The following is a 17,772-nucleotide window of genomic DNA, read 5'->3' as shown; positions in this document are numbered from 1 at the left end:
ACAAAATTTTTCAACTTTACAAGAGGATTCAACAGGAAAGAGATATAGTAACACTCTTACAACGATATTAGCATTGGCAGATATGTTTGTACGTTTTCAGCGAGTTTTAAATCCATGAATTTAAAGCGGGAAAATCTTTACTAACCAAAATTGTGCAGTCTGAAACTCAACCATCTTTCGATGCATTGAAATCGATAATTGAAAAGGATCAATCATCCGAATCACCAAGACCAAACATATATCCTATATACAAGTATGTTGCCAGTCAAGACTTGACTGTTCACCAGGCCTACTTGAAGCTTGCAGACTTGAACAATGAAAAACGTACTCCGTCTTTTATGTTCGAATCCGCAATTCACGGTGACAGTGTGGAAAGATATTCATTCATTGGTATTAACCCAAAGAAGATTATCAAAACTGGAGACGATGAGAAAAAATACGCAGGAGAATACTTGAATGTCGATCCAATCACTATTTTAGAGAAGGAATTGGCAAAATATAACCAAGCTGATTTACCTGGTTTACCCAAGTTATGTGGTGGTGCCATTGGGTATATTTCGTATGACTGTATCAAATATTTTGAACCTAAAACTCGCAGACCGTTGAAAGATGTTTTGGAAGTACCAGAAGCTGTTTTAATGTTATGTGACTTAATACTTGCTTTTGATAATGTTTATCAAAGATTTCAAATTATTAATAACATTGATCTTTCTGATGGTAAATTTGATGAGACCAGCTTGAAGGATAAGTTTGAAAAAGCAGAAAATGAAATTGCCCGTATTGAAAAATTATTAAAGACTCACCAAACTTTAGAAGAGATTAATCCAAAGCAACCTCCAATCAAGGCTAACCAAACTTTTACCTCAAACATAGGACAAGAAGGTTATGAAAATCATGTTTCCACATTGAAAAAACACATCTTGAAAGGTGATATCATTCAAGCTGTTCCATCTCAAAGGGTTGCTAGACCAACTTCTCTTCATCCATTCAATATTTACCGTCATTTGAGAACTGTCAATCCATCTCCATACTTGTTCTACATTGATCTTATTGATTTCCAAATAATAGGTGCATCACCAGAATTACTAGTCAAATCTGATACTAAAGATAGAGTTGTTACTCATCCAATTGCTGGTACCATTAAGAGAGGTAAAACTAATGAAGAAGATGAGGAAAATGCAAACATATTGAGAGAAAGTTTGAAAGATAGAGCTGAACACATCATGTTGGTTGATTTGGCCCGTAATGATGTCAATAGAATCTGTACTCCAACCAGTAATAACGTTGATAGATTATTAACAATTGAAAGATTCTCTCATGTAATGCATCTAGTATCTGAAGTCAGTGGTACTTTAAGAGAAGACAAGACTAGATTCGATGCCTTCAGATCCATTTTCCCAGCAGGTACCGTCAGTGGTGCCCCTAAAGTCAAAGCCATGGAATTAATTGGTGAATTAGAAAAGGAAAAGAGAGGTATCTACGCTGGTGCCGTGGGTCATTGGGGCTACGATGGTAAAACCATGGACACTTGTATTGCCTTAAGAACAATGGTGTATAAAGATGGTATTGCCTACTTACAAGCTGGTGGTGGTATTGTCTTTGATAGTGATGAATATGACGAATATATCGAAACCATGAATAAAATGAAGGCCAATAATAACACCATCGTGGAAGCCGAAAAAATCTGGATCCAGAAGGTTGGGAAGTTTGACTAGCCCAACATAACTAGCTTAATGTATATAACACATATATAGTACATATATAATTCATAACTTGATTAACCGTGGTGTTGGACCCATACCGAGATTATGATGCAAAAAAAAATTGAGTAACACACATTTATCATTCGTCTTCGCAGCGATGTTTTTTCGTTTTTTTTTTTTTTTTGCTTCATCTCTAACTCAAGCAAAGCATGGGAAGAGGTTTCGATATATATTCTTGCTTTCGACTAGTATTAACATAAACAGCTGATATGTCTGAAGTGCAGAAATCACGCCAAATGGCATTCCCACCATCCGTGCTTGCAAGAATTGCACCAGATGTGTCTTTACAACGCCATCTTGCCATTGGTCTTAGGCCCTCATTGAGGAATTTCACCGAATTCAAATCATTAGAAATAAGTCAAGGAAATCTTAATAGTTTGGGCGAAAACTCTGTGATTGGATCTGCAGTGGCAAAGAATGGTGATACTTCAGTTTTTTGCGGAATCACTTTAGGAATTGTGGAAACATCCGGGGCTTCTCCAGAATATACATCCATATACCCAGTTGTTGAAATCCTTAGAGGAAGATCAGGTGCTCCAACCGATGAAGAAATGATAACATCCCAAAAAATATATGAAAGCATATTGCATGCAAATATAATACCTTCAGAATCACTTAAGATAACCCCGGGTTACGAAATTAGAGACGAGGAAAATAAAACATCAAGCATACTATATCCAGACACTCCAGAGAATATATCTATTCTAGAAGATATCCCTTCATTCAGTGGGAATAAGAAATCTTATTCTTTTGTACTCTATGCCCATTTGAAAGTATTCTCCCGTTCAGGTCCTATTTTCGATTTGTGCTACAATACCCTTCTAAGTGCATTGACCAATGTTACTTTACCAAGCATTTATATCGGTGATACCAGTGACAAAATAAAAGTGCCCGTTAGATCGAGAGGTAACTTTGGTCATTTAAGTGGTGGGGATAACTTGTACATTGATTCAAATAAGTCATTATTTCACGCATTAAAATTGCAAAAAAATGAAATGGGTTACTCTTCAAGTTTTGGAGTAGTCGATTTGGAAAGACAATCAGATGCAAATGAAGACGAAAGTGAAGATAAAATGGAGCTTGATGAAATCAAACCAAAAACAGTTGTGCTTGCTGATCCAGAAGGTGATGCTGAAGAAAGTTGTATTACTTCTAAAATAAATGTCATCACTAATAAGTCCGGAGACTCTTTGAAACACGTTAGTATTTGTGGTGGGGGTGCTAATGTATCTATAGATGTTTTAAAAGAAAGTATTCGCTTAGCCCAATTACGAAGTCTGCATAATTAGAAATAGAAAAATAAATGGAAACAACAGTTACCTTTTGTATATGAAATTTATGTATCATTAGAAATAAAGAAAAATTATACTTGATATTTATTGTATTCAATTAAGTTCAGTTTAATATAACTTCATCTGAACTGCTGCTATCAGGAGAGGCTACATTTGAAGTAGGCTGTAAACTTAGAGATGACAGAGGGGGATCATTTATGTGGATGGATTTATTCTCATTATCATCTTTGGAAATCAAACGCTGTTTACGCTTATTAAAACTATCTCCTTGGTTCTCACTACCAGCACTCAAGTCATCAGTTCCAGGTGACCTGGATTTCTTGGTTGACACTGGAGCTGCTTTACTAGGTGGTGATGATGTGGATGCTGAAGAAGACGTAGGAGATGTTGATGAGGTGAGATGATTAACATTTGATGAAAAATCCAGGCTCTCAGAATCCTTTGATTCCAAATCCTTAGCAGAGACTTCTGCCTCTGCCTCTTTCTTAAGTTCCTCCTGCTCGGTAACTTTCTTTATTTCTTCTCTTTCTAATTCGGAATATGCTTCCACTTGGTTCTTAACTGTGGTTAACTTGTTGTTCGTATCTTTTAACGTTTGTTCATATTTCATTCGGCCTTCATTTATTAAGGTTTGAACTCTTTCACCACCAACTAAATTGGAGGCAGTCCTCTTTCTATAAAATAACAAGTAAGCAGCACCACTAACACATTCCCTCGCGTCTTTAATTGGAGTTACTCTACCATCGTTATAATAATACCATTTGCCATCTCTGAAATTCTTAACGGAGGCAGTATAATGGCCTCCTCCTAAACCACCGTAGTGGTTATCTACTGCAATTAAGTCATAGATCAAATCATTCTTTTGAATTTGAAATGGTACATCACCATCAATAGTCTCTGATTCTTCTTCGAGTTTTCTCGATGCAACATAAGGAGAAATATCTAAGCCTTCGATTGGAAAATCGACAGTTATATCAATTTTATCACTGAAAGATCTCGCGCTTTGAAATCTTTTCAAATGAATTGTTAGTAAATCACCAGTTGACCAAATTTGAATTGTTTTAGTAGCTTGTCTATGATCCTTACAGCGTGGACAATACCATAAATCTTGATCACCCAAGACTTCAGGAGTGCTAAAGCTACTCAAACAGTCATATAATGATATGGTTGACTTCTGTTGCCTAGCCAACTTAGCTTTGTTTGCTTCTAATTCAGGATTTGGAAGGTTCTCCAAATCGATCCAATTTTGAAGTTCAGGTTCTTTGAAAAACTTAGAGTAAATCTCAGGATTCCACTCGCAAATAAGTGTGACATTCTTATCAACCAACACTGGATGATTATCAATTTTGGAATCCTCTTCACCTGGTGAATCTTGAATTGAATCTCTTCCGGACTCAGAGTAAGCAGTTGGGGGAGCCAACGCATGCACAGAATCAAATAATGTACCAAGGTTACTTTCACTTTCAGTGTCTTCATCCAGCAGCTGTTGAGAAGCCGCCTCAGGGGCTTGAACAGATGGCGAATCCATATTGGTCAGTTGTTCAGTATTTTTGTCAACTAAAACGAAATCTTCAGTATTTTTCTTATCATTCGAGTCAGTACTTTGCAAGCTATTTTTATTGGAATCATCTTGATTTTCATCAGTCAAATTCTCATTTACCTCATCAGCAATATCCTGTATTTCACGATCCAATTGAGCAGAATAATCAGGATAATGATAATAATTACGTTTTAATTCAGGAAGTTGTACTGCCAAAGAAGGTAAAGATCTAAACAGTGGCCTTGAGTGAGGAATATTCAAAGGACGATCATTATTGTCTGAAGAATCTGAACTGGAATAAGAGTTAAAGCGATTATAACCACGAGGACGATATGATTGATGATCTTCATAATGATACTTAATTTCGAAACCAAAATTACCTCCAACATTGGGATTAGCGAGGGAGATGTCTGAATCATATCCTTCATCATAATCAAGATCGGTGTCTAATTGATCCGATTGGATAGAATCTTGTGTTTCTTTAGTCGGGCTCTTACCAACGTCAGAGCCAACCATTACTATATCATCTTCGGAACTTCTCTTTTTAGTGATCAATGGGAAATCCTTACTACTGAAATATTTCGTATTTTCATTTGGAGATGACTTTAATTCATTATATTGTTCTTCAATATTCGCCTTTGATAAGATTTTAACAACCTGTTCAAGTTTGGATCTAATTTTCCCAAAACTGTTAACCTCAAATTTTCTATCTAAAACAATGAATAAAGGTAAACCAAATGGTTCTGTCATGTTATAGGTTGAATCATCAGGAACTGTATTAAGAACTGGTACGATAATATCGTTTTGAGGATCATGAGGAATGATATATATCAAAATGTCATCACCGGTACCTATGATTTCACTCATTGGGAAAAATTTCAAACGATCATAATGTTCTTGAAAATCTTTATAAAAAGAACCTCTAAAAATTTCGAAAAGAAACAAAAAATGAGGAGGAACTTTTAAGAAATTTGATATGTATTTCATCAATTCATCATAGTTGGAAGTTTTATTTAACTCAACTTCTAATTTAACAATGGGGTTCGATTCACTTTGGGTTAAATTAACCACGGTGAAAGTATGATACCATTTTTTATTAATTGGTAATGGTAAAGTTAAATCATTGAATGGATCAAAAGTGATGGAAGTTTTGGAGCATTCAGGACAAACAAGGGTTGATTGATACATACCAGTGAATAAATCAACGATGATTGAATCATTTCTTTTTTTATGTTGGTCCCAACAAGTTCTTGCTAATTCTAGTATAGCATTTGAATTATTAATATCTTCATCTTTCAATTCCGGTTTTTCACAATAAGGTTTATTATATATACGATTTAAATCTTCATGAAGAGCATCTAATAGCCAGCTTAAAAACTCTTGAGAATCTTGTTGTTGATAGCCTTGAAATAAAGAAGAATAACGACCGATAGTATGTTTAAAATCACGAGGCGAAACATAGGATTGAGAAGTATTTGAATTATCAAAGAGTTTATGCAATAAAGAGCCAAAAGTAATGGCAACATCACCTTTATTACCCAAGGGATTAGATTCATTTAATTCTAGCTCAAATAGATTGAAAAAAAAATAAAAATTAATTTCTGGAACATGAAGAAGACATTGTAAAGCCGAATTCATATAACAAGTATTTCCTAAATTTGCCAACCCCAAATTACCACCTAAAGATAAAGTAGAATTTAAATCAAGTTTATCGAAATTAAAATTATTGAGAAAAGTATCAATAGGATATTTATGGGAAGGTTTATCTAAACATTCAACTAGTATATGAATTCGTGCTGTTCCTATACCTTGGCTTTTCATTGTAGAATGGAAAAGATTAGGACAAACTAAAGATTTTTTAGGTATATCATGAATTAAAGTGGAGATACTAACCAGGTTTGGGAATTCTTCTATATTTGCTGCTTCAATGAACCAAATACGAAATTTGGATGATTTAGATAAATTTTTAGATAAATGAAGCTTAGTGGATTCAACCAAGTCACCAAAAGTTCTCGTTTGTGATAAGGAGAATCCAGAAGGTGAATTATGAATAGATGAATGATATTGATAATTTCTTGATGAATTAGTTTTGGATAAAGTATGAACAACAAAGTGCGGTGGATACCTTTCAACTTCTTTAGCACCAGTTTCCAAGTTAATTATAAGACATCTAGATACTGGTTGGCCTTTAATGCCAAACCATTCTGTCAATTGATGGAAACAAGCCGGTGGAATGTTGTAAGTACCTATTGGTTCATCGTCCTCGGGATATAAATTGCCGTATTGATCGACAATACAAGTACAATCAACAGGACCCAAACCCTGTTTCAACTCACTGAAAGATGAAACCGATTGATTGAAAAACTCATTTAGATACTCACTAGATACAAGATGCCATACATCTCCTTCTTGAGCAGGTACATCAAGAAGGTTCCTGACCATCTGACGCTTTTCGTCCAAGTCTTCCGCAGCAGCAGCACCTGATAGCTGAGTCGGCAAGTCTTCAAGATGTTTATTTAACGATTGGGTTGAGTCAGTTCTATCATCCTTTGCACAAACGTCGTTCGATGATCCATTGACGGAAGAAATACTATTGTCTTCAGACATATCTATAATAAAAGCAGTAAGCAGCCAATTACCCTATTAACCCTATCTTCTAACACGTCCAACGATCTCAACAGAGATGATTCAAACGATCTACCAATTTCAGGTTGAAACTATCAAAAAATGACTATAATTGTCGATTCTATAACAATGTACTTCAGTAACCAGCTTATCTAAGTTGCCGGCCCTCTGATCTAGTGTTGCTAGTATTGAAACCCGGATGTTCTATTCAAAGAAACTATACTAGCCGCTGTATTTGTCACTAGAGAAGCAAAAATACGCCAGTTCGTATTTTTGTGAAGGAATGAATCAATGAGTTTTTTGTCGAAAGTTTGCCATTTTACACCACCGCGCAAAAAATGGCAGCTTAAAAAGGGATTGAGTTGCAAATAAAGACAACTACACCGGGCACGGTGTAGTTGTATGGTTGTATGGGTGTATGTCATGTTGGCTGCTGGCTGTGGTCGACTAATCGGTGGACGGGACGGGAATGGTAGACCGCTGGGAATCTGTTCAACTATATTTGTTCAGCAGTAATTCTCCAGCTGTAATTGTTCAGTTGTAATTGTTCAGTTGTATTGTTCAGCTGATGGTACAGCTTGATAGCTACAGCTGGATAGCTACAGCAGACGGCACAGTTTACAACTGGATTTACCAACTGGAATGCCAGGGTTACCTTTCGTATTGGAATTGGGCCCAGTTTGAACGCTTCAAGTACCTTTAACGAAGCAAACCAAGCGAAATTAGCTTCTTTGGCACCTCCAACATAGGTAACCGTATACCTGCTGGTCCTCCGGCTACTTGCACCATCCTTTATTACCTTCCAGCCGTCAACTCTTGCTCTAGATCTAGCAACGGCTTCTTACCAGTAGAGTTTCGATATTCGAGGGCATCGCACGTGACTGCAACTCCCGGAAATGGATTTACACCCGTGCACCCGAGTACTGGCGCTTATCGACAAAAAAAAAGGCCCATAATCGTAACCGAGTTGAAAGGACAGCATCATCACACTTAATCACCAATTGATCTAGGGATACTAAGAAGAAACAGAATCCACAAGCGAAAGTTCCAAGCTCTGACTTCAGTCAAGATACAAGTGCAATTCCAACTGCCTTTTTTTGTGTCGTGCAACCTACGAATTTACTCCTTGCATACCTTTTGCAAATATCGACTAACACCAACTACCCCGTGTTTCGGACAAACCAGATAGCGTCGTTTAATAAGGTAAAACCTTGAAAGATTGAACTAAGTGAGTGTAATTGGTGGTGAGGCTTGTCGAAATGGGATCTCCGAAGGGAATCGATGATCATCGGATCTCAAATGATGAAAGTTTCCAAAATCATGATGCATCGGTTGATGATACTAGTATTATATACTTAGTCTGTGACTTACTTTCATCAAATTTGACCATTAATAAAGAGTTGCTCGTTGATTGGAAATCAGAACTTACCGATAGTATTGGGGATTCCGCTGAATTGAGTTCTGTAATTGATGAATTGATTCTTGCTTCACCAGGAAACGGAGGGATTTTTAATGATGATTCGGCTTTGAATAAGCACTCAATTCTTGATTTTTTATCTAAATTTAATAACCTCGATGATGAATTATACCATGATTTAAAAATTATTTTGTTTGAATTATTTCTTCGTGCTATATCGACCTGTTATACTACTAAGATTCAACTATTTAGAACAAATGTCCATGAAATCTTAATAAGTAATTTGATTTCAATTGCATCAAAACCACTGAACTCCTTTGGCTGGCTCGATTATAACAAACCCCTGGCCATAAACCAACATATGCGTCTCATTATCAACTTTATGGAATTAGGTTGTGATATCAAATGTTACAAAAAATTAATTCAAAATATATTTGATCCCCAAACAAATTCAAATTTAAAACTAGTCATCCTAGAGCTTTTAAACCAAATTCATTCAAGTTACTCAAGTCACTTTGACTTCTTCCTATTCAATGATTTCCAATCATCCTCAATTTCAATTCCCTTTTCAAGTGATATTACTTCACTGGAATGTTTAACTTTACAATCTTGGTTTAAATTGAATACCTCGAATTCAGACTACTTACAAGATAATACACAAGCCACCGATGAATATGGTGACATCCCGTCAACCACCTTATTTCTGCTTGCAAATTCTTCAAGTAGCTCTTCGTCAATCCTAAAGGTTCAATTGATTAATAATAGCCAATTTATGATTGAAATAATCGATCAATCAAATGGATCTCGCATGCAATACACTTTTAATCAAATAATACTGGATCAAGCATACTCTGCTTCAAATAATCAAGGCTATGTTCATTTTGCTTTAACTTATGATACTTACAGAAATTTGAATCTTTATATTGATGGTGAATATAGTGAATCAATACCTTGTCCAGAACTTTATAAAGTCTTAAATACTTGGAATAAAGTTTACGTTGGTCAAAATAAGGAAAACCCAACATTCATAAGCCATGATGAGTTATTAATTAGAAACTTGACTGTTCTAAATACCGCTCTAACTTACGAATGGGTTTATTTCATATTCAATTTGGGTCTAGAATATGATTGGGATTTTAAAGATTTCAACACTCATAATTTATCAAACCAACTTAACCATTTAAGTCCAAAAAAATTAACAAACCTTGCCTTCAAAATTCATGAACTTAAAAATGGTGGCAGCTTCAAAAATAAAAATGGCAATAAAAATTCTAGTATCAATAGTCGCTTAAATGATTATAACACTTCTGCATCTTCTGAAAACTTTGTGTTTATGAACAATTTCCAATCAGACCAAACTAAACGCCACTTGAGAAAACTTCAAGCAATTTCCTCTAACTCGAGCGTACTATCTGAATCTTCGGCTCGTCTGGCTGCAAATAATAATGCCACTTCCTCGGATTCTTCTCAAAGAGCAAATAGTAATATCGTTGACCGAAGAATCATTACAGACTATCTTTCTCGAAGTTTGATAAAGCAATCAAATATTGTTTTTGATATTCATGACTGTCTGTTTACAAGTACTCTAGAAACTCCACAATCCCCAAAAGCCTTATATCATCGCGCAAAACCCATTCACGGTGCCTTGTATAGCATTGGTGGTCCATCTTTGTTATTGAAATTGATTGAATCCGCAACTCAAAATGAGCTTAATGTCAAAGGACTCAATGATTCAATACTCTATATAGCTTTGAATTTACTATTCACCATACTACAAAACAACTGGAGGATTGCAAAAGAATTTGAAAATCTTAATGGATACGGATTGCTCCTGGTGTTATTCACATACTACAAAGAAAATGTTAATAAATCACTTACCCTTAACCTAATCGAAGAGCTACTTCCGGATAAATGCTCTTCGTCATCGTCTTTGAACACCAATTCAGACTGTGGAGAATCACTTATTGAATGTAATAACTTACTCAGGCTTATTCTAGACCATGTTGGGTATGACTTCATCGATCCTCACGAGTCGATTATCGTGAACCCAATTGCATACCGATTTTTGGTTTTGAACTTGAAATTATACTTGGGCTCTGACAGTTTCAAATTTTTACTTTACCACTTCCAAGTCCTATCTGTTGCAAGTAGGTTCAATATGTTCAATACTCTGGAGCTAAATAGGATGAAAGTTTTGAAAAAGTTAATCCAATTTTTAAAGTTACCAGCGTTGAATGATAACAAATTGACGGATGATCTAATTGATCAATTAAGTTTAACCCTAAACTGCTTTATTAGATCTGATACTTCGGTAGAGTCAATAAGGTCAATTTCGCTCTTCATAATATACTCGTTATATCATAGCTCGTATGACTTATCAGCTCAATTCGGAATCATCACTTTGAAGTCTTTAACTGATGTGCTTTGTGACCCTAACTCATCTATAAAAGTCTTGAAAAAGTTTTCCAGATCTATTACGATTCATTGGATCTTGCTTTTGTTTAACTACAAGTCAGAATCAAACTCAGATAATTTTAAATTCAATTCAAAAGATGTGGTGAATTGTGGTTTGACCTTACTTACTAAACTATTAAAGATTTTAGGAACTCATATAATAAAACGATTTTTTCAAGCTAACCACGGATTGGACATTCTAACTCGTTTTTTGAAAGACTGGTGGCATGATGATCAAATATTAGCTGTAATTTTTTTGTCCAGTTTTGGTATCGATTCCTTGAACTTTGACAGCTCTGAGTTGACACTTATTTCTGTTATAACAAACGAATCGTATTCATCATCACTAAACCAAGTGATTATGCCAGACTTTTTACTACTTTTAAATAACTTGGTGTTGAATAGTATGTACACACTCGGTTTGAATCATGGTAAAGTTTTGAGCGCTCCTAGCTCACCGCTCAAGATTAAGCTGCAACAAGAGACAGACGAAAATTTAGAGCTATCCTTGAATGCATTACACTTAATCAGTCAATACGCAGAAGCAATACAACTCGGTTTTGATAAATTTAAAAGCTTGCAGACTTGCTATAGCAGAAAAGATTGGTTAGAAGGCATCTTTGAACTAATTGGTCATCTAAGATTGTCTTTGACTTGGGCTTCCTCGGATCTTTTACACAGTTTTCAAAATTGTTATGATAGACTTATTAACGTTATTTCTAATATCTTCGTTTCAAAATTATTGAATATAAAGGACCTTTTCAAAACTATCTCAGGCTTAAGTGAATTTACCAAAACTCTCGTCTTGGACATTATATTTCCACGTATATTCAAGCATTTGAATGAGTTCGTTACCGTCTCGAACTTTATTTTTAATGAAAAGGAATTTCTTGAAGGAGCAATTGATTTGATGAACTATTACTACTCAGAATTCGTCAATAAAAGTTACTACGTGACCAGTGATAATATAGACACATTTCTTGTTTGTAACTTGTCTATCATTGAAACAATTGATAATAATAGCGGCTTCTCGAAGTCACATTCAGCCAATGTCACACAATTAAGAAAATCATTGGGACATGTTATTATTCTCAAATTCTTAAAACTTTCTCAAGAATATACCTTAGATAATGTTAGTGATTGGGTTGAGTTTAATCCAGCAGATGAAGAAAGGGCAAATGGCGAATTTGGTAAAAAAATCAATGAGGCCGCAAAGCAATTACTCTATAGACAAATTACAATTCTACAAAATGAAAATGTTTTGGATACTAAAAGGTTAGCGTGCCTTATTGATCTTCTTGTTGGTAATTTTCTCCGTTTAGCACCTGGGATACAAATGGCCAGTAGTGAACATGTATTAAACTTTTTGAGAACTTGTTATTTAATGCGCCAGGAAGATTTCCCAAAAGTTCTTGATATTGAAAGCACAAACTCTGAATACTCTAACTCTCAAGAAATCATTTTGGAGTTCTTTCAAAACTTGCTCAGCAAGAATGATGAAGAATCTATTAAATCTGTCTACAGGACTTCTGCATTCAAAAATATTTTTCATAAAAACTTGAATGCTTATGTTGGACAATACAAAGAAACGCCAACCCTTCATGTGCTTGATATGATCCGGGTCATGTTGAATAATGGGGGTAAATTAGGACAGATGAATAGTATTTATATCAAAAGTTTTGAGAAGAATTGTGAACAATTGAAAGTTCTGATCATCAGTGGTGAACTTGTCAAATTTAACAGGGCTATTCAGGATCAGCAAGAAAATATTCAATTTTTTGTTTGTAACTACAACTACCTTAAGTCTGACATCAATAGATTGATTTCTCCTGAAGACCGGGTTAAAGTACAGTATGTACTAGACTATATTGAAAATGTTGACCGTATGAGAAGAAGATTAATCGTAGAAGATCAATTGTCTGATTCAGAGAAGCTATCTTACAACATTGAAATACCCATTAAAAAAATTGAACATATAACAACTGACTTCGATACATTTGATGATATTTTAGCCAACAGTGGAATTGATACGCTCAACTTATCATCCGACGATGATACTACAGAAACTGACGATGGTTACGAGGTTCTTGATATGAATGATGCATCCGACTCCACAAGCACAACTTATGAAGACAAGAACAGAAAGGTAATCCGAAGTTTATATATGGGGGATCAAATTATTGCACTTTGGAATGTGAGTCAAATAAATGGACTTGTTCCAATTGAAAGTTTGATAATTTTGGGCTCAGGCTACCTTTACTTGATCGAGAACTATTTTCATTGTGCTGATGGTAATGTTATTGATGCCAAAGATGCTCCTGCTGAATCCAGGGATCCTTATTTACAGTTAATAAACTCTCAATCTAGTAATTATTTGAAAAATGATGACAAAGTTCATAGAAATAAAAGCTGGGGGATAGAGAAGTTGAGTTGTATTTCCAAAAGACAATTTTTACTTCGAGATATCGCTGTGGAAATGTTTTTCAATGATGGGGCCAGTATTTTGATAACCTGTTTATCTACTAGGGAACGTGACTCCATCTATGCCAAATTAGCTCCTTACGCTACAGGCAAAGGACTCGACCATGATTTAGCGCAATCATTACAACTTTCTTCGCCAGCCGCGGCAAATACTCCTCCCAGTAGCAGCAGTGCATCTTTCCTTACATCTAAGATTGCATCTGCTTTTGCAGCTACTCCTAGTTCAGCTTATTTAGAAGCTACTAAAAAGTGGAAAATGGGTGAAATGTCAAACTTCTACTATTTGATGATTATAAACACATTTGCTGGTAGAACTTTTAATGATTTGACCCAATATCCTGTGTTCCCTTGGGTAATTGCTGATTATACCAGTGAAGAGTTGGATTTTTCTGATCCTAGAACATTCAGGGACTTATCGAAGCCAATGGGTGGACAGACCCGTGACAGAGCATATCAATTTCAAGAAAGATACGAAGCATTAGATAGTTTACAAGACCATGAGGCACCTCCATTTCATTACGGTACTCACTATTCCTCTGCCATGATTGTTACTTCATTTTTAATTAGATTAAAGCCATACGTTCAATCCTACTTGTTACTTCAAGGTGGTAAATTCGATCACGCTGACAGACTTTTCAATTCCATTGAGAGAGCCTGGTCATCAGCTTCTAAAGACAATACAACTGACGTCAGAGAATTAACTCCTGAATTTTTTTACTTACCTGAATTTTTGGTGAATTCGAATAATTTTGAATTTGGAACACTTCAAAATGGGCAAGCTTCTAATGATGTTGTATTACCGCCCTGGGCAAAAGGAGATCCAAAAATCTTCATTGCTAAGAATCGGGAGGCTCTAGAGAGTCCATACGTATCGGCAAACCTTAATTTATGGGTTGATTTAATTTTTGGCTTTAAACAAAATGGTCCAGAAGCTGTCAAAGCATTAAATGTATTTCACCATTTGTCTTATAATGGTGCAATTAACTTGGATAATATCAACGACGATGTTGAAAAAAGAGCAATTATAGGTATGATAAATAACTTTGGTCAAACTCCTATGAAAGTCTTCCATAAACCTCATCCATCAAGAGAAATATTAAACGTACCTAACTATTACCTTAGTCTGATCAACTTGAACAGAAGACCTACCTTAACATTTGAATCTAAATTGAAGTTACCGATTGAAAAGATTGAAAAGAGCAGTAAAACTAGAAAATGGGTGGGAAGACCTGCGTGCATTACATCTGAAGATGATCTTTTAATAAGAAAGTCTAATGACCGAGGATCCTTGATTATAAATACCACATCCTTTTTGAATGTTCATCTGTCGGATATCACTTGTATACTTCAGACAGGACATAAGTTGTTTTTGACTGGATCAGCGGACGGGATTATCCAAGTATGGAAGTGTAATACGAAACCTGTTCTCAGCTTACAATTCCAATGTGTTATGAGGGGACACATTGCCCCTATCAAGACTTTAAAATTCAGTAAGACATTCAAGGTTTGCATCAGTGTTGACACTGATGGGGTAGTGATAATTTGGGATTTGACTAGGTTTAAATTCATAAGAAAAATCAAACCTCCCGTTCATACTGAACATGCACGGGTGTTGGTTTCCATTTCAAATGATACTGGGAACATTGTCACAATCCATAGTACCAGATATTCCAATGTATTAACAATTTATACCATAAATGGAGAGGTGATCTTAGATAAAAAGCTCAAACCTGGGTTTGTCACATGCGTGACTTTTGGAAGTATCAACGATAGTCAGGTCAACTCCGGTGCAAGACTGACTACCAACAATCATGCATACTGGTCGCATGATATCGTTGCCGTAGCCTTTGGCTCACCTCATAGATCAATTGATATCAACGAGATTGTGCCGGTGACGGATTCAAGCGAACCTGCCAAGGGTCAGTCCTGGCTCTTGCAAAGCAGTAATACCATTCACCTTGATAAGAGTGACTATGGTATTATGGGAAGTATCACTGCTCTTGAGCTATTCAAGGAAACCGAAATCGATACTGAAGATAAGATTTGTCGTGGCCATTTAAAACTCATCTTGGGTGACTCTACAGGTAGAGTATATATATGGTAATTCTACCGGTATCTTATGTAAAACATTTACTTTTTCTTTTTTCACGATTATGATTATATTTATTAGTATATTCACCTAGCGTAGGCTAGTACTGTAAATGGATTTAACGATTTGCAGCCGTTTATTATGCGACAGAAAAGACAAAAGGAAACCAACAAAAACTTTCCGTGTAAAAATAAAAACAGTGAGAGGAAAAAACCATCGTTGATAAACAGACTCGAGTTGATATACCAACTCCGAACTCCTGGGTCAATTCAAAGTCAATCAGCCTCAGTCTTCCAGACACATACCTCTGATTTGAAAGATGGCAAGCAGTTTGCGATCGCTTCTCCCACCCATTTCGGTTAAGACCACTGTGACGTGTCTAGCTTGGTACTCGGTCTCGTCTATAACGTCCCAGTTGACCAAGCTTATATTGGTTAAATTTTCATATCCTTTATTCCTTGGTTCATTTCAATTTTTCATTGGGGCAGTACTAGCACTATGTATGATTACCATTGTGAAAGCCTTCCCTGAAATGGTTTCACAATTCCCACCCGGGAGTGTTCCTAATGATGTGAGTCTTCCAACGTTTAGAAAAGCGGTTCTTTTCAAGATTCTTCCCTTGGGTTTATTTCAGTTTGCTGGGAAGTTTTTCTCTTTAAGTGCTACTTCGTTGATTCCCTTGGCCACTGTATCGAGTGTGAAGGCATTATCACCGTTGTTAATTGTTCTTGGATACAGATTTGTTTATAAGGTGAAATTCCCATTAATAACATATTTATCATTGACACCTTTAGTTGGAGGAGTTATATTTATAATTTTTTCTGATTCACTTCATGTCAAACCATCATCTAAGGCAAATCTAATAGCAAATGAAAATAATCGATTCAATTATTCCCAAATGAAAGGTTTAGCATTTTGTATAGTGAGTACATTAATTTTTGCTGCACAGAATATTTATGGTAAACAATTAATAACCTGGGATTCTAGTACAACAGCAAGTCCAGCTTCTTTAGCACTTAATACTGAATTAAGTAGACCTGGAACTCCAAGCTTGAATAGTTCCAGTGAAAAGATTAATGAATATCCAAGATTAGCCCCTTCGGTTAGTAAACCAAAACATTATATCAGACAACGAACCAACTCTATCAAGTTACCATTTTCCACTCATGATATTAAATATGAAGATAGATATCATAGTAACAATAATAGTAATGAATATTTACCATATGATGAATCGGTTAACCAAGCTAATCAAAATATTAATAATCCACTTTCCAATTTTATGGGATATGAACCAATAGCAAAACCAGATAAAATGACAATTATTTTATACTGTTCCATGATTGGATTCACTTTTTCAATCGGCGGGTTCATAATGAAAGAGTTACCTAGTATACTTATGGAACCTATCAAAGGATCGGTTGATTCAATCAGTGAGGTTTTTGTGATTATTGTCCTTATCATATTAGATTCACTCTCTCATTTTTTGCAAACTCTATTAGCATTTCATTTACTAGGTTCGATTCCTACATTATCATACTCAATAGCTTCTATGATGAAAAGAATTGTCTTAATCACCGTTAGTCTTCTTATTGTTATGGACTCTTCTAACATTCCGGACCCTGAAAGTAAATGGTTTGGAAGAATCACTAGTGAACAATTCTATGGTCTCATCTTAATAGCTATTGGGTTATACTCATATGACCGATGGGGCTCAAGAAGCTTAAAAGGTCATATCTAATCATTGTATTATTATTTGAAAGCTCATTCGTTTGACTTTATACTTTTCTACTTTTTATGTAATTATTATCAAATATAACCATTTCATTCTTACAATTTTGTATGTTTGAAGCGCTAGAATGTACGGCTGCAATGAGAAGTAAACCCTTCTAGAATGTATCTAGTCAAACAAACCTAATCATTCGAAAAGAGGAACATGAAAGAATGAATAAACTCCTTTACCAACTGTACCCGTATACTTCTTGACTACCCCCATTTAAAAATGAGACTAGTTTTCTCTTGTATAGGTTGTAGAGAGCAGCAACTCTGGGTGATTAAGACAAAGGTCTTAGAGATGACGCCCTACAATAATACCTATACTATTAGTACAA

The 17,772-nt window shown here is 35.4% G+C and overlaps 4 protein-coding genes across 4 annotated transcripts; 3 read left to right on the top strand and 1 right to left on the bottom strand.

Annotated features, from left to right (window-relative positions):
• Positions 1-38: 38 nt before the first annotated feature.
• On the top strand, positions 39-1,805 carry TRP2 (anthranilate synthase). Its single transcript, XM_020219335.1, has 2 exons — positions 39-88; positions 159-1,805. Exons 1-2 carry the CDS (start codon positions 83-85, stop codon positions 1,713-1,715), a joined length of 1,563 nt encoding a protein of 520 aa, XP_020075000.1. The 5' UTR covers positions 39-82; the 3' UTR covers positions 1,716-1,805.
• A 167-nt stretch (positions 1,806-1,972) lies between these two features.
• HYPBUDRAFT_112745 (exosome non-catalytic core subunit) lies at positions 1,973-3,052 on the top strand (the record flags this gene model as incomplete). Its single annotated transcript, XM_020218927.1, has 2 exons — positions 1,973-2,785; positions 2,843-3,052. The coding sequence occupies 2 exons, from the start codon at positions 1,973-1,975 to the stop codon at positions 3,050-3,052; spliced, it is 1,023 nt and encodes a 340-aa protein (XP_020074999.1).
• Positions 3,053-3,158: 106 nt separating this feature from the next.
• HYPBUDRAFT_157981 (putative ubiquitin-specific protease) lies at positions 3,159-7,037 on the bottom strand (the record flags this gene model as incomplete). The annotated part of the gene is made up of 1 exon (XM_020222334.1): positions 3,159-7,037. One exon carries the CDS (start codon positions 7,035-7,037, stop codon positions 3,159-3,161), a length of 3,879 nt encoding a protein of 1,292 aa, XP_020074998.1.
• A 1,363-nt stretch (positions 7,038-8,400) lies between these two features.
• On the top strand, positions 8,401-17,679 carry BPH1 (Bph1p). Its single transcript, XM_020219333.1, has 2 exons — positions 8,401-15,656; positions 16,045-17,679. The coding sequence occupies exons 1-2, from the start codon at positions 8,480-8,482 to the stop codon at positions 17,400-17,402; spliced, it is 8,535 nt and encodes a 2,844-aa protein (XP_020074997.1). The 5' UTR covers positions 8,401-8,479; the 3' UTR covers positions 17,403-17,679.
• The last annotated feature ends 93 nt before the right edge of the window (positions 17,680-17,772 follow it).

This window comes from Hyphopichia burtonii (genome assembly GCF_001661395.1).
Source record: "Hyphopichia burtonii NRRL Y-1933 unplaced genomic scaffold HYPBUscaffold_6, whole genome shotgun sequence".
Taxonomy (NCBI): Eukaryota; Fungi; Ascomycota; class Pichiomycetes; order Serinales; family Debaryomycetaceae; genus Hyphopichia; species Hyphopichia burtonii.
The sequence above is the reverse complement of the archived record's forward strand: the minus strand, read 5'-3'. Positions and strand labels throughout refer to the sequence as shown.

Excerpts from the sequence above, each read along its gene's own strand:
- BPH1 (XM_020219333.1), top strand. The coding sequence starts at position 8,480 with ATGGGATCTCCGAAGGGAATCGATGATCATCGGATCTCAAATGATGAA. Across the intron at positions 15,657-16,044 it reads CATCTTGGGTGACTCTACAG|CTTGGTACTCGGTCTCGTCT; the intron begins GTAGAGTATATA and ends TGACGTGTCTAG.